The 19,452-nt window shown below is 38.4% G+C and overlaps 3 protein-coding genes across 5 annotated transcripts; 2 read left to right on the top strand and 1 right to left on the bottom strand.

Moving 5' to 3' along the window:
• Positions 1–1,390: 1,390 nt before the first annotated feature.
• LOC121261180 (beta-adaptin-like protein A) lies at positions 1,391–7,351 on the top strand. Its single transcript, XM_041163408.1, has 11 exons — positions 1,391–1,650; positions 2,023–2,539; positions 2,649–2,773; positions 2,970–3,168; positions 3,558–3,786; positions 3,949–4,115; positions 4,198–4,407; positions 4,977–5,087; positions 5,213–5,389; positions 5,807–6,262; positions 6,603–7,351. Exons 1-11 carry the CDS (start codon positions 1,598–1,600, stop codon positions 6,891–6,893), a joined length of 2,535 nt encoding a protein of 844 aa, XP_041019342.1. The 5' UTR covers positions 1,391–1,597; the 3' UTR covers positions 6,894–7,351.
• A 1,695-nt stretch (positions 7,352–9,046) lies between these two features.
• On the top strand, positions 9,047–13,929 carry LOC121261181 (proline-rich receptor-like protein kinase PERK15). 2 transcript variants are annotated; one of them, XM_041163411.1, is made up of 9 exons: positions 9,047–10,159; positions 10,519–11,016; positions 11,124–11,210; positions 11,343–11,413; positions 11,758–11,843; positions 12,161–12,308; positions 12,771–12,932; positions 13,426–13,696; positions 13,772–13,929. In XM_041163411.1, the coding sequence occupies exons 1-8, from the start codon at positions 9,235–9,237 to the stop codon at positions 13,666–13,668; spliced, it is 2,220 nt and encodes a 739-aa protein (XP_041019345.1). In that variant the 5' UTR covers positions 9,047–9,234; the 3' UTR covers positions 13,669–13,696; positions 13,772–13,929. The 2 variants fall into 2 exon arrangements, with proteins under 2 accessions (XP_041019345.1, XP_041019344.1); XM_041163410.1 differs by having other exon boundaries at positions 13,426–13,929.
• A 288-nt stretch (positions 13,930–14,217) lies between these two features.
• LOC121261186 (protein Mpv17-like) lies at positions 14,218–18,072 on the bottom strand. Of its 2 annotated transcripts, XM_041163419.1 has the most exons (4): positions 17,861–18,072; positions 17,361–17,760; positions 15,592–15,683; positions 14,218–14,861 (listed from the first exon to the last, which is right to left on the bottom strand). In XM_041163419.1, exons 2-4 carry the CDS (start codon positions 17,508–17,510, stop codon positions 14,453–14,455), a joined length of 651 nt encoding a protein of 216 aa, XP_041019353.1. In that variant the 5' UTR covers positions 17,511–17,760; positions 17,861–18,072; the 3' UTR covers positions 14,218–14,452. The 2 variants fall into 2 exon arrangements, with proteins under 2 accessions (XP_041019353.1, XP_041019352.1); XM_041163418.1 differs by having other exon boundaries at positions 17,361–18,072.
• Positions 18,073–19,452: the final 1,380 nt, after the last annotated feature.

Here is a 19,452-nt window from a genome sequence, read left to right as displayed (position 1 = left end):
TAATTTTCATAAATCAAAAACATAGTTATTACGCAACATTGATACTTGATAATAAAAAATAAAAAATAAAAAATAAAAAATACTTGCAATGAGATGGATTCGTTAATATTCTATTAAAAATGGTTAAGAGATTGTCACATAATACTAATGTCACTTGTTAGTCTTCGATTACTTGACATATAGTATCACTACATCACGTCAGAAATTCAATTAAAAAAACTGAAAAAAATTGACGCTAGATGAAAATCCTGCAATCCAATTAGATTAACACTGGGTTTGGATATAAAAATAATTTTATTTCATTTTATCTCATCATTATAATTATTTTTAAATTCTCACACAAAATATAATAAATAATTTAATTTTTTTAAATGCTAAAACAATAATAATATTAACAAATAATATTCTAATAATATTTTATTCAATTTTCAACTTCTATCTAAAATCATCTCATTTCATTATCTAAATCCCACCTAAATGACAAAAACGTTTAGTTATGATGTTTTTATTCTCAACTATTAATACTAGGGGTGTAAGGAGTTTGGTCTGGATTGACCAGTTAGTCTTGATCCTATAAATGATCAACCGAGAAAATTTGGTCCAGTCTCGAAGTCTATAAATTTTAGATTGGACTGGACCAGACCAAACTCCTATATATATTATAAAAAAAAAAAGTTAATAATTTAATATCTTATTTTGATATAATAATTATATAAGTTAATGATGTAATTTTTATCTAATTTATTATCATTGATCATATAAAATATTTTTTTAACGAATTAGTTATATAATACACATTAATAATTCATTTAATTTTAATTTAATAATTTAAATAAAAAAATTTATTAATTTTTTTTTTAAAAAAAGAAAAAAAATAAAAAATAATTAGACCAAATGGAAAGGACTGATAATTATCAGTCCGGTCTCCATAAATGTTCGGTCCAATCCAACCCAGAGAAAATGCCGGACCGGACCGACTAATTTACATTCCTAATTTATTACTGTGAAAATTAAAAACTATGACTTTGATTTATAACCATGATTTTAATGCAAATTTTTTTGGAAAGGAAGAAAAAGTAGCCACGGACTCCTAAAACCATTCAGATCTAGAAACCTCACGATCGACGACCCTTAGATTTTCGGTCGCTTAAGAGGTAAGTTTATCATTATGTTTTTTATTTTCGTTTTCCCCAAATTTCTTTTTTTTTTTTTGGGCGGTGCGTTCAGAGTAACCAGCTGCAAGCTTGCCAAGCTATGCCAAATTTATCTTTTTAATTTTTTTTTAATTTTTTAATTTATATTTTTTAATTATTTTAAAATATTTTTTAAAAATATATAAAAAAAAAATATCAACACACTAATACCCATCTCCCAAACAAAGCAGTTTCTTTTTTTTAACCAGATTTCATACGCTCAAAAACTTGGTATGTGGCAGTGGCACCTCGTCCTCGGTCGGATCGATCTCTCTCTGTGACAGGTCCCATTCTTGTGCCATCGACCTGGTCTATCACTCTGCTCCAGAGCAAAGAGATCCGTAGATCTCATTCCGCGGCTCCGTATTATAGAGAACCTTAACTTGGTTTGATTCCGGTCGGTCATGGCTCCTCCCGCGCAGTCTCAGCGGTCACCCTCACCGTCTCAACCTTCCGGGTAATTCAAATTCTCTCTCTCTCCCCGCAAAACCCCAATTTGGTTTCTGATAAGATTCTCGAAAGGCAAAATAGAATAGGAAATTAGAGTGTCTTTTTGGATTTTAGGTTTTGAAGCACATCTAAAACGAGTAGAGTTGTATTTGGATTAGTTTAGTGGTGGTTCTCCATGTTGGCTTGTAGTACCTAAGCGTAGCATATAGCCGATAATCATCAATTGTTATCATGATTTATATTATTTTGTTTTAATAGTGTAGAAAACTTGCTTATCCCTGTTCTTACTGTTCAGTTTCTGGAGATCCAAAATTGTATTAGCTCTCTCCGTGTTTGTACTTTCCCCTTTAAACTCATACCCAAAATTTGATTCGGCCAGGAAAGGTGAAGTATCCGACTTGAAATCACAGCTCCGGCAGCTCGCTGGGAGCCGAGCCCCGGGCATTGATGATTCCAAGCGGGAGCTCTTCAAGAAAGTGATCTCCTACATGACGGTTGGCATCGACGTCTCGTCCCTTTTCGGGGAGATGGTGATGTGCTCAGCAACTTCGGACATTGTCTTGAAGAAGATGTGTTATCTCTATGTTGGGAATTATGCCAAAGTCAATCCTGATCTCGCGCTGTTGACCATCAATTTCCTTCAAAGAGATTGCAAGGATGAGGACCCGATGATTCGAGGGCTTGCATTGAGGAGCTTGTGTTCATTACGAGTAGCAAATCTTGTAGAGTATTTGGTGGGACCCCTGGGGTCAGGGTTGAAGGACAATAATAACTATGTGAGGACAGTGGCAGTAATGGGTGTTTTAAAATTGTATCATATATCAGCTTCAACGTGTGTTGATGCTGATTTTCCTGCATTGTTAAAGCATTCTATGCTTAATGACTCAGATGCTCAGGTTACTCTTCTCTATCCATTTCTTCATGTTACCATGCCTTTTTATTGTTTATGCAAAACATTCTTATGTTCTCTATTTCAATTTTATTTTCGTACTATTCTTTCATCAGGTGGTTGCAAATTGTTTATCTGCTCTACAAGAGATTTGGAGCTCAGAAGCAAGTTCCTCTGAGGAAGCATCCAGGGAGAGAGAAGCTTTGCTTAGCAAGCCAGTTGTGTACTACTTTTTGAATCGGTACATCCCATAGCCTAGGCATTGATCTTACCCTGTAAACGGTCAATAAAAATACTCAAGTACTGAAATTCTGTGTAGCACTTTTGCTAAAGACCATCAATTTATAATCCTGGTGCTAAGTTGTTGGTGTTTTGGAATTTTGAATATTTTTCCAAGGGATAGAAAAGCTTACTTTTCGTCATGTTTTAACATGCAGGATTAAGGAATTTAGTGAGTGGGCCCAATGTCTTGTACTTGAGTTGGTTGGTAAATATGTACCCTCGGAGACCAGTGAGATATTTGACATCATGAATCTACTTGAAGATAGGCTTCAGCATGCAAATGGTGCCGTAGTCTTAGCAACCATCAAAGTTTTTCTGCAATTGACTTTGTCCATGACTGATGTTCATCAGCAGGTGCTTATCAAAGTTTTTCTTATTCAGTCTCTGAGTTCATATTCTCAAGAAAATCTGTAGTTATATTTCTAAATTAAAAAGTAGTTCCTTGAATTTGGGTAATGATGGAGGTGCTATCTTAAATAAAAAAACTTTTGGCCATTATTCTGGACACCCCCTGTTTTCTAATGAAGCTTAGACTACACATGATATAATAAGCTATCTAAAAAAGTGAGTTTCTATTCTATTTTTTTACACCATGATTTAATGTGCAGATAAATTTGATTACATTGTTATGCCATCTTTGAATGATCTCGATTCTCTTCTTGGAATAATTTGAATCATCATGTATTGCTCAGGTTATTTTTATTTGTTCAGCATCTCTCTAATAATAACTTCTCTGGTGTTAGGTATATGAACGTATTAAAGCCCCTCTCTTAACCCTAGTAAGTTCAGGAAGTCCAGAGCAATCATATGCAGTTTTGAGCCACCTGCATCTTTTGGTGATGCGTGCACCATTTATATTTTCCTCAGACTACAAACACTTCTATTGCCAGTACAATGAACCATCTTATGTCAAAAAGTTAAAGCTTGAAATGTTGACTGCAGTGGCCAATGAGAGTAACACTTATGAAATTGGTAAGTGCAGAACATCTCAGTTTTCATTTCTCAAGGCCTTAAAAGTAAAGAAGTTTGCTTGGGAAAATCTGTATCCTGTGGCCCAGTCTCTGGTCACAGGTGCTTTATAGTTAATTAGCTTTCATGTATCACTGATGTGTGACCACCTCAACTCTCTTTCAGTGACGGAGTTATGTGAATATGCTGCGAATGTTGATATTCCTATTGCAAGAGAGTCAATTCGGGCTGTTGGGAAGATAGCACTGCAGCAATATGATGTGAATGCAATTGTTGACAGGCTTCTTCAGTTTTTGGAGATGGAAAAGGACTATGTTACTGCTGAAGCTCTGGTAAATAATTTAGCTTGTAAATCTAACAGTGGTAGTGCAGTGCCCTCAATTCCTGTTAAACATTCTAAGTTCTCTTGTGCAGGTACTTGTGAAAGATCTTCTAAGGAAATATCCACAATGGAGTCAGGATTGCATTGCAGTTGTTGGGAATATTAGCAGCAAAAATGTTCAAGAACCCAAGGCTAAAGCAGCTCTTATATGGATGTTGGGAGAATATTCTCAGGACATGCATGACGCTCCTTACATATTGGAGAGTTTGATTGAAAATTGGGAAGAAGAACATTCTGCTGAGGTGATTAAGTTGAGGCTTGTAATAGTCTGTTTGTATGTCTTGGCCATTTGTTTTTCTTTGATTTTTTTGTCTTGTTTGTGGTTTTCAATGTCTTAGGAAATATGATTTCTTCCTTGTCAAAGTTGTTGCTCTTGTTATGAAATTTAGGTTATATGAAACTAAATGGACTGGGTTAATATCCTGAGGATCTTCTAATGGACCATTGCAATATAGTAATGTGCTCATTTTCTCAGACTTTAGTTATTCTCTCCACATGTGCTGTATTCCAGGTTGCCTTTCTAGTACATTACTTCCATCCTGCATAGTTTTTTTTCATGACAACAAATATTTGTTCATCGGTTCAATTATGTGGTGAGCCATATTGAAGGTACCGATCTCAAACCTTGTCTGGTCATTGTAAGTGAGGATGCAAAATGTTTTCAACTCAGATGTTGTGGTTTGAATCTTTAACCTAAATTACAACGCCTGTATATTTTTTTGATTGTTCTGGAATTTTAAAGATTGAGGTTTTAGTTTTGTGCATTCGATTACTTCATTACTTGTTCAGTGACGGACTATCACACTTTCAGGTTCGCCTACATCTACTCACTGCAGTAATGAAGTGTTTTTTCAAGAGGCCACCAGAGACTCAGAAAGCCTTGGGAGCTGCATTGGCTGCAGGTCTTGCTGATTTCCATCAGGTCTTGGTTCTTATCACGTATCATGATTATCATCATCCTTGTCATTGTGATCATCATCATTCTTGGATCAGAATTTTGGAATGGTTTGCATAAAAACATTAAATTAAAACTTTCCATGATTGCAGGATGTTCATGATAGAGCCTTGTTCTACTACAGGCTTTTGCAATACAATGTATCTGTAGCACAACGTGTGGTGGACCCTCCAAAGCAAGCCGTTTCAGTCTTTGCTGATACTCAGAGCAGTGAAATCAAAGACCGCATATTTGATGAATTTAACAGTTTATCTGTTGTGTACCAGAAGGTAACTGCAGTTCTGTTTCCTCTAGTTTGTTTCAGCTTGATAATGGGATAATTGGAACATTGAAGGAATTCAAATATCTGGAGTAAAGATTTTTTTTTTTTTTTTTTTTGGGGGGGGGGGGGGGGGGGTGGTTCAAATGCTTTCAAAATGTCTTTTCCTGTTATTTTATGTGATTCACCTTCTCCGCATGCTATATTGGCAAGAATAAGTCAATGATGTTGGGGTCAAATGGCTTCCCCCCCAACAGGGGCAAAGGGTACATGATAGGTTCATTCCTGTTTCACTGTATGAGTTATTATTGACATTGGGTTATTTGATTATCAATTGATAGTGGTCATATTTCACGTGTCTACAATGGATTTACAACTCGTTCGGCATTCGGTTTCAAATTAACTGATCTGATATAAAATTTTGCAGCCATCCTACATGTTCACTGATAAGGAACACCGTGGTCCATTTGAGTTTTCAGATGAACTTGGAAATCTATCTATTGGCGCAGAATCAACAGATACTGTTGTTCCAGCACAGAGAGTTGAGGCAAATGACAAGGATCTACTTTTAAGTGTTTCAGAAAAGGAGGAAAGTGGAGGTCCTAGTAACAATGGATCTGCATATAGTGCTCCTTCATATGATGGTTCGTCTGTGTCTGCTGCAGCTTCTTCACAAATGTTATCAGAATTGGCAATTTCCACTGTAACAGGGCATGCTTCGCAATCCAGTCTGGCTATTGACGATCTGCTGGGCTTAGGCCTACCACCAGTAGCACCAGCACCTGCTCCTTCACCTCCTCTTTTGAAGCTTAATTCAAAAGCTGTTTTAGATCCTGGTACTTTTCAGCAAAAATGGCGCCAACTGCCAATATCATCATCGCAGGTGTACTTTTCAACTATGACATTGGTGTGATAATTCTCTGTTTCAATTGATGCTCCTTTTTTTGTCTTGATTAAGTGATTTTATTATATACTACTGATATATAAAAAAGAAAAAAAAAAAGTGATTTTATTATATACTGCACAAGCCTTCTCTTTCCAGTCCAAGATCTGGTTTGATACCTTGTACATGGGGCAAGAGTAAGAAATTAAACAGGATACCACATCCCCTGTGGCTTTACAACCATGCCGCATTTGTCCTGTAGAGATATTCCTATCAGCATTTGTATTAATTCTCAATGATACGTACTTGATCTTTTTTTGTTTCCCTTTTCCTGGTGCAGGAATATTCTGTTAGTCCTCGAGGAGTTGCAGCATTGACAGCACCTCAAGCCCTCCTCCGGCACATGCAAGGCCATTTCATCCACTGCATTGCATCAGGTGGTCAATCTCCTAACTACAAGTTCTTCTTCTTTGCACAGAAAGCAGAGGAATCATCCACATTTCTCGTAGAGTGTATAATCAACACATCATCGGCCAAAGCACAAATAAAGATCAAAGCTGATGATCAAAGTGCATCCGAGGCCTTCTCAACTCTGTTCCAATCAGCTTTGTCGGAATTTGGTTTGCCATAAGGATCTAAGTATATCTCTTCTGGGCCAATGCAAAAGTAGGTTAGTGTTTATCAAGGAAACCCCCAGCCTCCTGTGAAGAAGCTGGAAATGAAATAAAGATTGGTACAAGGATCTTCCCTTCCAGCAGTAGATTAGTGTGTCATACAACCGAAGGCGAGGTTTTCTTCCCCTCCAACCCAAGCCGCCACCTCTTTCTTTTTTTTCCCAACCCACAGCTTAATTCCTACGTTCTCCAAACCCATCCTTTCCCAAGCTCGATTGCAGGGCATTTCATTGCGAGGAACACGAGCCATTCTTTCCGTTGTGCAGTTAGGCTGGTCTTTGTTTTCTTTTATTTACCCTTTCTGGTAAGGTGACTTTTTTTGTGCCATGATTTGAAGCTGGCCTGAAGAGTTCTGTACTTTCATGTATCGGAAATTTCCTTACTGGATTTTTTTTTTTTACTGGTTTTCCTAAAATGTGAAAATGTCTTCTTACCAAAAAAAATCTGTTGGTTCTAATAGTCTGGTGTCTTCGCTAAATGACTAAGCTGGCTCATTTCAGTTTTTAACTAGTTTGGGTTATGTTTCATTTACAATTTGAATGGAAAAATATCAATCTAAGAACCAGTTTTTAAGTCGAATTAAAAAGGAAAATTATTATATACTCTGGTATGACATGGTATATGTCATTAAACTTGCATACAGACATGATATTTATTATATGATAGGATGAGAGTAGATAACAATTACTCAAATAGGCTTGAACATGTGGGACTCTCATTCTAATATAGAATATAACGTAAATAAAAATTAGTACTCACTTGAGTTATATTAATTAAATGGCATGGCATATAGTGATAGAATGGAAGTATCATATCATCCATACTATCTCAAAAGAGGTCATTTCCTGCTGTACAGCAAGCAATATGCTTGAAGGGCTTTGCACGGGGAGAAGTTCGGGTCAAGGGAAAGAATTTTTGAAAATTAAGCATGATTGTACTGGTCGGTGGAAAATTATTTGGCAGATGGCTGAGACTGAGAGCCTTGTGTGGTTTTATGTAAAGTGTGGGGACAGACTGCTGAAACATTAATCATTCTGTGCTTCCAGTGTTACCCACAACAACCTCTGCCAAATGTGGTGTTTGTCTCATGGATACAAGCCCTAATATATACTTTTGCTTATCAGAGTTGAAAGCTAGCTACATATTCTTTGAATCTCTTGATTCTTGCACGACATACTTCTGATCACATTGAGACAACTTTTAATTTGGGAAATTACTCTTCTACATTGGAACTGTAGTGTTTGTTTATTTCAGTCTAGTCTTTTTTCATAAAATAGAGGATCCTATATGGATACGACACATGCTTTCACGATTTAAATCTACAGAAATCCCATCTCAAGCCCTTCAAGTACTGAGTTTTGATTTTATCTTTGATGATCCTCCAACATAATACTGCCAACAGAAGGAGAATCGGGGCCTCCATTTGATCCTAGGTGCTCTATCTGATCAGGTAGAAGAGTCAAGAGACAGTTGTGTCCCACTGTCGTGTGTGGTAGAATCTTTGTGACTTTCACGAATCATCGACCATGTGCTACCTTAATTTACATGATTGCCAGTTGACCCAGTGCTGGGCACTAAGCTATAGCAGTTTCCGATCCAAGATCGCATGTCTGGCGTGCTGTGCTGGTAATTACCTTTTAAAGTGAACTAATTATCCAGGAAAAAAAAAATCTTTTTAAGTGATTGTACCTAAAGAGTGGGTTGACTTGACTTTCGGGTAGCTGGAGCTGAAAAACAGTTCGATGTAAAGTCTATGAATATTAGCAACTGAAGAGTACTTCTCGTGTATACAACGTTCCATTTTGTCATCTCCTGTTATACTTCAAAACAACTGATTACTTGGTAGACATATAATAAAGTTATTCAAAATGATAAATGATGAAGAATAGCGATATAGGAGGCGTATATGCAGGATGCCCAGCCTTCGCCCTTGGTGATAGTGGAGACTCGTGCATGAGAATGACCTGGCTATCCACTATGAATAAAACGTATTATTAATGGCACTGCTTTTGGGCGCTGGAGATCACTTGTCTTCCACTTGTGCCCTGACGCCCCGTGAATGATAGGATTAACTATAATTCTCGGAACTTAAAACGAAGAGGGTAAAATTAATACAGAGGCTGGGTTAGTTGAAACCAGACGAATTAGTCTATGTTGTTCACGGGCATGGTCTCATGCATGACATAACAACCAATCCATACGGCATCTATTCACTATCTGTCACTTAGAATTCCTTGGATTTGCTCTCACGATTTCAAAATAACATTAATCTAGAGAAACACATCACTTCCAACGTCAATGTCTTCGTCGTCTTCTTCTTCTTCTTCTTCGGCATGGTCACCAGCTCCATCTGTTTCTCCCTCAGTAAACACGCAGCCATCGCCATCCCCAGTTGTGGACGATGACAGTGGTAAACAAATAGCGCCAATATCATCGGCTTCCCCTCCGCCATCTCTCCCACCAGCATCTTTATCACCTCTTCCTCCTCCTCCTCAAGTGGTAGTAGCATCACCGCCTTCAATTAATTCAGAACCTCCTCTAACCTCACCTCCGCTGCCTCCTCCAGCCGCCTCAACACAGCCCATTATATCTCCTCCTCCTCCTTCTTCACCTATAAGTACCACACCATATTCTCCACCACCACCACCTTCAGTCACAGCCACTTCTTTAGCTCCGTCACCACTGCCTCCCCAACCTCCGACACCAGCCCCACCACTCACTTCTCCTCCTATTCTTCCCGGAATTTCTCCTCCCATATCTCCACTAACCCCAGAAACTTCGTCTCCTCCACCTCCGGCTGTTCCAATATCAAGGCCAACTCTTTCTTCGCCAACCCCATCAGCGTCTGCCTCACTGCCGGGTACTCCTCAGATATCTCCACCTCCTACATCAAATTTAGCTCCGCCCCGTGCAAAGCCGAGTAAATCACCGCTGCCACAGGTATTGACATCTCCACCACCTCCACCTACTGCCCCTCAAGCTCCAAAGTATCTGACATCTCTGCCATCGCCGCATTCGCTTGTAGACAGAAGTCTACCCGCAAAGCCGGGCACTGGACAGTTTCATATATCAACAGTGCTAGTTGTTGGATGTGTCATAGGTGCTATTCTTCTGGTTATAATTGCGCTTGGAGTTCTGATTTTCTGTTGCAAATATAGGAGGAAAAAGAATCACGGGCCTGTGGAGGAGGGTTTGTATAAATTACCCTGCCTAGCGCAAAAAGGTGAGAGATCATTTGTTCGTTCTACGTTTGGTAAACGTTTCACAAATGAATTGTCTTATTAGAAAAACGCCTAACTTGCCCGTTAAGCCTGAATATTTGTAAGTTATTGGCAGTTGCAGATTCACTCTCTCAACCTACTTGAGAAATTTATTTTGATTGTGGTGACCCTTTCATCTTGCTTTGATGTGCATTGATATATGAGTTTTCATTTTACTGGTGTTGGATTATCTGTGGTATTAATTGTCAACAGTTCTTGAAAAAAAAAAATCATTACCGGTCTATTTGGTTTAGTGATGCTGAAACACATCGTGATCGAATCAAATCTGCTAAACTTTCTTGTTTGTATTTGGGGTTGTTAGATAACTGTCATGCTGTGGCACCCCAATATCCACAAGACAATGTTCTGCTTCCGAGGGCACAGATGCTCAAGGTGGTACCTAATCCCTGTCCCCAGTCTCCTCGCATGCGCAGCCGAGGTGGTGGTCCTGGTTCCATAAGTTCAGGACCTGAAAACCCAATCCCAACTCAAACCCAATCCTTGTGTTTCTCACGTGGAACTTTCACGTATGATCAATTAGTGGTAGCCACCAATGGCTTCTCGGAGGCCAACCTTCTAGGACAAGGCGGTTTTGGGTATGTCCATAAGGGAGTCCTTCCCAGTGGGCAAGAAATAGCAGTTAAGCAGTTAAAGACGGACAGCCATCAGGGGGAGCGGGAATTTCAAGCCGAAGTTGAGACCATTAATCGGGTGCACCACAAACATCTCGTTTCGCTGGTTGGGTACTGCATTACTGGGGCAGAGAGATTGCTTATTTACGAGTTTGTTCCAAACAAAACCTTGGAATTCCACTTGCATGGTAAGTCTATTATCTTTAATATGTTCCTGAAATATCATCATTACGACCTCATATCTTCAGATATGATGTTAATAAGTGCGCCCGTAATTATATACAACGCATTTCAGGAAAAGAGCAGCCTGTTATTGACTGGGCAGCTAGAATGAAAATTGCTATTGGGTCTGCAAAAGGACTAGCATATCTTCATGAGGATTGTAAGTTATTGGCCGATGATCTCTCTCTCTCTCTCTCTCTCTCTCTCTCTCTCTCGTCATACTTGGAAAATTTATTTTCTTGATGTTTTTCCTTCATAAAGAGTGACAAATTTAGTGTTTGGAGTACTGCAGGTAATCCAACAATCATTCATCGAGATATCAAGGCATCTAATATTCTTCTTGACTTTAGGTTTGATGCAAAGGTAGGATACATGCTATTATTATGCATTTGTAATATTGCAGCTTTCATGAACTATACATTTAATTCCTCTTGAACCCTTGTTCTTTGGGTAATTGTGGGACCGGATGCTTGTACTAGGCAATATTCAGTGTTTGTCGTTTCTTCATTTTAGCAATCTTTTAGATCTTTACACTTGGAGCTCTTCTTTTAGATCTACCGTTTCCAAAAGTACCAATCTGTACTATTTCTAAAAGAGAAATGAAGCGACTTCAAGCAACTCTTTTTAGTTGTTATTATTATTTTTTCCCAATTAACTGGTCTCGCCTTTTATATATTGCTTATGATGAACTCGGGTATGATTTTCAGGTTTGTGACTTTGGATTAGCCAAAATATTTTCGGACACCAGTACTAGCATTTCTCACATCTCCACTCGAGTTGTGGGAACCTTTGGGTAAGATCATGTTCTTATACAACAGTCATAGAGCCAGGTACACGACTTAGGGATATAATACTCGACTGGTTGCAATGAACTCTAGCTTTAAAATTTCCTTTTTACATGTTCATCTCGCTTGCATCTGTTAGCCTGCTGTTTTATCTAGTGCATTGAGTATCCTCTATTTCCTAGTACTGGAAAACTTCAGCTTCAGCTCATGTTCTTCAGGATTGCCTTGTCATTGGCCCAGTCATGGTGGATAACCATGGCCATGACAAGCATGGAATCATACATGTTTTCCCCCAACATAAATGCTCACTAGCATCTGCTTACAGGTACCTGGCTCCAGAGTATGCATCCAGTGGTAAAGTAACTGATAAATCAGATGTTTATTCATACGGGGTCATGCTCTTAGAACTCATAACTGGACGTCCGCCTATCAGTAAAACAGAGTCCTCAAGCAATGAGGGCCTGGTTGATTCGGTGAGTTCTCTTCATCACTGCTGTAATATGTCTTTTTGCACCCAAATTGTGAGGAGTGAAACATGAAAATACATCCCCAACATTCCTCCCCTCTGCTGCAGCAAAAAAGGTTTAATGATGAGATTATCAGAGCAGTTTAATACCATCTAACACTGGATTCCATACCACGAACATCGGGGTGTTTATTTGAAACTCAAATGCAAGTTAGTCCCCTGTGGTTGCAAGCTAGTGAACATTAATTCCCTAAAAAAAACAGTCCACGTTTATCTGCTTTCATGCAAGAACAAGAATTAATGTCCAACAAACACTCTTGTTAATACAACGTGAGATCAAATACGTAGTACATGAACGATGTGAATCTTTTTGCGACAGATTACAGTTTTCCCCTTGAACTTTAAGTAGCCTTGGGTCTCTATGAATCTTCATATGTTTTAACAAACTCCCATTGTCTTGGCATTATAGACTAGGCCTTCGCTCTCTCAAGCACTAGAAGATGGCAATTTTAATGCCCTTGCTGATCCAAGATTGCTGAGTAATTACAACACCAGTGAGATGGCTAGAATGGTTGCTTGTGCCGCTGCTTGTGTGCGCCATTCAGCATGGCTTCGCCCACGAATGATCCAGGTAATCTCTTTTTGTTTTGCCTTTTTTTTTTTTTTTATTCTCCCTCTATTTTCTTTGAGAAAGTGGTAGAAGAACCTTGAACGAGGGAAAGAGTTTTGACAAAAACTCCAAACATGGATTGTTACTTTGACCAGTTTTCTTTTAAAGTAGTTTGGAAACATACCTAATTTATATCTATTTATGTGTGTATATATTGTTTTCCACAGCCTTCTGGATTTTGTCCTGTAATGTTTGGCTTTATTTTTTTGGCAGCCAACGCAAGCCACAAATTTGTACTCTCTACTCAGCCCTTGGTTTTGATAAATACCACTATTTTAAGACCATAACATGTAGTATCCAATTCCAACGTTACACTGTCCAAGACGGACTAGTTAAATCAAAGCTGTACCAATTTTGTTCGGAATCGTACTGGGAAAAGAAAACGAGTGCAAAGTAAGAAAATTGTTTAAAGCGATTCTAACCAAAAATTCGAAAATTTGGTGGAACCGAGCAGATAGTTCGTGCTTTGGAAGGACATGTTTCTCTCACGGATCTAGACCAAGGAATGCTGCCCGGACAGAGCACTCCGTATACATCGTCAGGAAGTTCGAATTTTGAAGCCCATAACAGCATGAAGTTCAATATGACAATGAAAAATCAGATTCAGGAATATGGCTTGCGTAGGTACAGTGAAAGCACCAGTGAGTATGGGGTTAACCCGTCCGGCTCGAGTAGTGAGTTCCAGCAAATAACCTGAAGCCTCAAGAAGGCGGAGGAGAGCCACGGTATGGATGGAAATTTTTGGTGAGTGATGCTGGTTTCGAGGGGGAGCTTACTCAATTCTTTAATTTGTTGCTCAGGTCTGCTTAACATTTGCAGTATGTGGTTGCATTTGAAGTTGATCTTGGAAGCGTGATACGCTATATCTGCATCAATATTGATGCCTAGCAACTGTTAACCTTTGTACGTATTTGATATCCATGCAATTCCATGAACGGCTGGCCTTTCTCCTCATAAATGATAATCCACCGGTTCAATCTTTTTAGGTGCATGGTGATGGTCCTTCCTCCATTTCTTACTTTATTGATACAGCTGCACTTACTACCAAATGACTTCAACAAAGGACCAACTCATAATCTAGTGTCTTATAAACTTTGTCATCGCTATGCACTTGTAAGAGAGTATTTCAATGAAGTAAAAGAGACAACAAACCAATCAGACCAGATCTAATATAACGAGAAGCAAACTCTCGCATCCAATAGCCCGAAAAAAAAAAAAAAAAAAAAAAAAAAAAAAAAAAAAAAAAAAAAAAAAAAAAAGATCTTTATTGATTAAACATGATAGAATACAAGCAATGCCAATTTCCTCATATTCCAAGTGAAAACAAATCAATGTGAGAAAAATAGTTTCATCGCTTCCCATGTCCCAACTTAAAACAGAAGTTGGTATTTTTGGGCTATCAATGAAGTCTTTACTTGACATGTATCTCCATCATGATCAGAGCAAGGCCTAGATGAAAGATGAAAAAGTTTGACCAGAAATCACCCACCTTGGCCTTTTTGTTCCTTCAAAGGTAGATAAGATTTTAACCATTGCTTCCAGGGAGCATCCTGTTGTTGCTCAATCCATGACAAAAAACAACTATCCAACAAGCAGAAGAAGTTGACATAAAGAAGCTGATATCTCACAGGTATGTATCGGAAATTTGCAACTTGAACAATTGGCCATATGCCTCCTTCCAAAATCAAGGCCGGGAGAAAATCCCTCTTCACATCTTCTTTTATTTGAGGGACACTCTTTCCAGTTGAAAACCCCATGTAAGTGAAAAAAACAAGTAAATCCAATGGGCCAAAGAGGAACCCATCAACAGCAACTTTAGTAGCAACAAATCGGAAGGAATTGGGCCGTAATAGGAGACGAAATCTTATAAATCGGTCCAAACCTTCATACCTACAAATGAGAAAAAGAAAATATTTATATAAGATATTATACACTTTCTGCTTTTTTGAGAGTGGGAAAATTAAAATCTATTAGACACCTCCCCTTTCCCTCTCCCTCTGCCTTAATGGTCCTAAAGTTTTTCTACCTAAATAAAGGTCCAAAATTTTTCTTCTTAGCATTTTTCTTCTGTTTTTTTTTTTTTTTTTCCTTTTTGTTGGGCCAGGGAATTTTACAATTTAAACACAGTCTCATACTCAGGTCCTCCAAATTCAGTTAAGAAATTCAAAAAAGCAATTTAAAAATCAGGCTACAGGAATATGGGCTCAGATGCCAGTGGCAAGTCTGCCTTCAGTTGAAAATTCCAAGTAATGTGACAACCACACCTCATTAAAAAACTTACCATGTAATGAAAAAATAAACTGTGCGTAAACGGTGGTTGTTAAATATTAACTAAAATCTCACTCTAGAAACAGGTAAGGCACATGCATCAAGAAAGGTATCAAGAAATCGTGATTGAATGTGACCTATGTACATGTATAGGCTCACTCTCCGTAGCATTGCAGTAATTCCTTACATGCATTCCATTGAGTTTTGGCAAGTTTCTTTTGGACTTCCCTAAGAGTCAGATATTGGTCTAACCTCATGTATTTTAACAAGCACTAAGATAGGTGCCCATTTTATTTTGATCGATTAAAAAATATTTACCATTAAAGGTTTTCTAAAAGAGTAATATGCTTACCAGAAGTGGCCAACTGGCCCAACAAAACCAAACCCAAACAAGCTGGTTGTAGCCACTCGTTTCCAATTGATTTTCAATTCTTTGTCTTCATCCTGATGGATGAAAGATAGATAAGTCATTCTAACAAAAATAGTAGTGCTTAGAACTTTCTGGACATGTAATTAGGCCAAAGATACGAGTCACATCAAATGACATGAGAATTTAAAATTTTTACAAATTGCAAAATAAGTGCTTTTACATAATATTACAACTGTTAACAGTCAAGCAAGCAGCAAGACAAGCACTGAAGATCTGAGTGATCTCAAGAGTCTTGAGTTTATTAGCCACAAACCAAAGCACTTTGTTCTAAGTTCTCGGAAGATTTCCTATATGTTTGTTTCAAATAATCATATCCCACTAAAGTTGACTTCTTCCACTTTGCAACTCTAAACCATACCCTTCTGATACACCCTTTTAAACCCAAAGTCCAGAATTCTCCATAAGCTATAAGCATATAGCCACCAAAGAATTCATAAAATTCCAGCGGTAAACTAAATTTTTTTTTTTTTTTTTAAGTAAAAGCACAATAATTGCTTAAACATAGAAGGAGCTTTGAGAGAGAACGAGACGGGAGAGAGGAGTTTAAATTTCGGAAAGCTTGAGAATTGAGACTTGAGAGTAGCAGTAAACTAAATAATTCTAGCAACCTATATTTTAAGGTCTACCCACTTTCTCCTAAACTTTTTTTACTTTTTTTTTTTAGCCATTAGGATTTCTCCCCCGGGGAGACTAGCACAGCAACCACTGCCATGACCTCCCACTTAAATCGCAGTTTAATCCCAAGGGGAATTGAACCTGTGACATGGGGCTCATACACACAAGTTCACCCTTACCACTTGGGCTACCCACGGTTGGGTCACTTTCCCCTAAACTTTAAGCCAATCAAATCCATAAAAATTTACAAACACTAAGATTTCTATTTCACAATGCCAACCAATGAGGCCATAATTTCAATTAACCTATTCTATCCTGCTCATTAAGCAATTGTAGACAGATTTACATACACATTTTATGGGATTGCAGAGGCTCAAAACTTCTCGCCACTTGATGGCACTGAATATTCCTCACAATATCGGCACCCAAGCAGGTGCCAAATATTGGTCAAGATGCCTAAATGGAGTACATACATAGAAAGACTGACTTCAATGATAGTGTTGAGTTTATTTTCTTTGTTATATTTCTCTACAGGAAGAATCCAAACCAATGTTTCATGCCGAAGAAAATGAAATAACTTGATTATAAAAGGGCATTCATTTAAGAATCCTAATTAGAAAAACTCCTCCACATACTAGAAGTCTTAAAGCCAGAATTTTGTAGGTCTGTAGGGTACATGCAAGAAACTACTCGATTCATCGACTTTTGCAACCTATACATTTTGGGCATAACTTCCCATTACTAACTCATAAGAATCTTTTTTCTCAATATTTAATTCCTTCGTTTCCGCATCAGAACCATACAATCCACCATATCTTAATAGAATAAAATGAACGGCGATAGAAAGAAGAAAGAACCCTTTCTAAAACCGTGTTGCACAAATAAGGAGGAGAAAACCGATAATAAGTGCGATCAAGCAGATAGCAAGAAAATGACAGATGGCCAAAATCGGAATGAAATAAATAAAAAAGAGAATGGAGAGACCCATTTGCCAAAACAGCAAAAAAAGAGCAAAGAAATGTTCGAATCTGTTCACGTAAGTGAGAGAATAATAGGGATCGTTGATGGGTACTAACCTGAATTTGATTATGCTTCTTGGCAGTGTAATTAGTGATGGTCTGGGCGGCTATATCTCCAAAACCCCATATCACACCTGAGCTGATGACCTGTGTCTTAACTGGGTGGACGGCCAAGCAGTTCTGGTACCATTTCCACGCCTTCAACATTTCCCAGTGGACGAGCAGAGATAACTACTATAGAGAGAGAGAGAGAGAGAGAGAGAGAGAGGAGAGTGGATTATGGATTATGGATTGCGGAAAGCCATGCCCTTTTGCGATTCTGATTTGGGCGGAGAAGTTGAATATTCAGATGAATCCATCTCCATCTAATCTTTTATTACATTACTCTTTCAATGAATCAAGAAAGCGTAAATACCCTGAGCAAAAACGCTTTGAAGCGGTCGGGCTGATGTTTTGGCTTTAACAGTCAATAAAAATCTGCCACGTCAGCAACTCTACCCAAAACATAATGTAGCTTATCACACCAGATCTTCCATGAACTAGTAGAAGCCCCTTACCAGTTACCGCACCCGACATTCCATCAAGCCTTAGCAGCCCTATATCGTTCAAGCCGCCGCAGAGTACACATCATTGATATAGCCACCAAATTTCGCCCGTTGGAAGTTGTTTATCACCGTTGTCCGTCATTCCTTGTCTACTGTCGCCTTCCCCGCAACCACTTACATAGTAATCTTCTTGTAATGACATTTTCCCTCCTCTATCTCAGTAGGCAGTAGGCCTGAGAATAGTAACTAAGAAAACAAGAATCAAAAGTCTAACTCAGAACAAGTAGAGTCTCTAACCCGACTCATGGGTAGGTTCATTTAGACGCAACCTACGTGAGATAACATACTATAGGAAATGAGACTTGCCATCCTAAAGACCCTTCGAATAGTGTCTAATTATTGAGTGTCTGTCTGTATAGTGGGCATAATATATTGGAGATCATCGATCCTCTGATAGGAAGGGCATCAATGGACCAACAAGGACACTAGCAGGGTGGGGAAAATCGGAGAACCACACTACATTAATGGCACCACTACCTGAGCTACACTCCATATTAATAACTCCGTCGTAGAGTCACGTCGCATTAAAAGACTCTGAAAAATAAACAGTACAAAAGACACAGACTTCATGGGGGCAGACACGATCTATCCCCCAGACTTATAGTCTAAATAGCAAGTCCCAGGTACGATAAAACTCTCTCTGATCTTTTGACTCTCTCATTTATTTGCAAACTTTCAAGAGAATTTACTGACTTTGACATCGTAAACTCCTTGACCCCAAGACCCTCCTCTCTCAGTTGCATTCTTTTTTATCTTTTGCAAGCTTAAGTTCTGAAGACTTGAGTTGCCGGAACCTGGCCTAAAGGCGTGTGAAACACGATGTTAACACTTCCAATTTCTATTTTTCATATGGGTCTGTAGATGTTGTTTTGAAGTTACCATCCTCACTGTCACTCTATGTTTTGAAGTTCTCATCTATCTTTTGAAGGGAGTATCTTTATCAGTGGTGTAGATAATATATTCTTATGTTGATTTCCATCTAGAATAAATGGACATTGAAAGCGAGTTGGGAATTGGAAGAATTTTCTGAACTCCCAACTTAGAAGATAAGAATAGAATCCCAGAAAAATTAAGAGTTTTATGTGAGTGTAAATTAAAGATCATATTCAAACTAATTAACTCATACCCATATATAGGTACGAGAGGTGGGCGATGGGCTTTGAAAATCAAAGTGTGCGAGGGTTGGGATGGGCTACGAGGGGCTAGGATGGGCTGCGAGTGTGAGAAGGGGAGCGAGGGGTTGCAATGGGGGACGAAGAGATCTAAGTGTGAGAGGGGGAGCATGGTTTTCTGGAGTGCTGTCACATTGTAGTTCTGTAACACACCCCTGAGGGTTGAATGAACAATCTCACTTTGATAATAAGAAACTTCCAAAACAATAGAGAGGAAGACAAATGATAAACTTAAAAATGAGAATTCTATTAATTTTCTGCATATCCCATAGAGTCTCTTGACTTAGTACATATTCTAGTTATCCCTCGCATGGGCATTGAGCTAAAGAAAAACAAAAGATAATGGTAATGAAAATGAAAATGTACTAAATG

The sequence above is a fragment of the Juglans microcarpa x Juglans regia genome, chromosome 4D (genome assembly GCF_004785595.1).
Source record: "Juglans microcarpa x Juglans regia isolate MS1-56 chromosome 4D, Jm3101_v1.0, whole genome shotgun sequence".
In the NCBI taxonomy this organism is placed as follows: domain Eukaryota; kingdom Viridiplantae; phylum Streptophyta; class Magnoliopsida; order Fagales; family Juglandaceae; genus Juglans; species Juglans microcarpa x Juglans regia.
Note: the sequence above shows the minus strand (reverse complement) of the source record. Positions and strands in the feature narration are given on the sequence as shown.

Bases quoted from the DNA above. Each gene is read 5' to 3' on its own strand.
- LOC121261180 (XM_041163408.1), top strand. From the start codon at position 1,598: ATGGCTCCTCCCGCGCAGTCTCAGCGGTCACCCTCACCGTCTCAACCT. The intron at 2,774-2,969 runs GTACATCCCATA...TTTAACATGCAG, and splicing joins GTGTACTACTTTTTGAATCG to GATTAAGGAATTTAGTGAGT. The intron at 3,787-3,948 runs GTAAGTGCAGAA...ACTCTCTTTCAG, and splicing joins GAGTAACACTTATGAAATTG to TGACGGAGTTATGTGAATAT.
- LOC121261181 (XM_041163411.1), top strand. From the start codon at position 9,235: ATGTCTTCGTCGTCTTCTTCTTCTTCTTCTTCGGCATGGTCACCAGCT. The intron at 11,017-11,123 runs GTAAGTCTATTA...AACGCATTTCAG, and splicing joins CTTGGAATTCCACTTGCATG to GAAAAGAGCAGCCTGTTATT. The intron at 11,414-11,757 runs GTAGGATACATG...TATGATTTTCAG, and splicing joins ACTTTAGGTTTGATGCAAAG to GTTTGTGACTTTGGATTAGC.
- LOC121261186 (XM_041163418.1), bottom strand. From the start codon at position 17,510: ATGTTGAAGGCGTGGAAATGGTACCAGAACTGCTTGGCCGTCCACCCA. The intron at 15,684-17,360 runs GTTAGTACCCAT...TTCATCCATCAG, and splicing joins AGAAGCATAATCAAATTCAG to GATGAAGACAAAGAATTGAA. The intron at 14,862-15,591 runs GTAAGCATATTA...TCTCATTTGTAG, and splicing joins GGGCCAGTTGGCCACTTCTG to GTATGAAGGTTTGGACCGAT.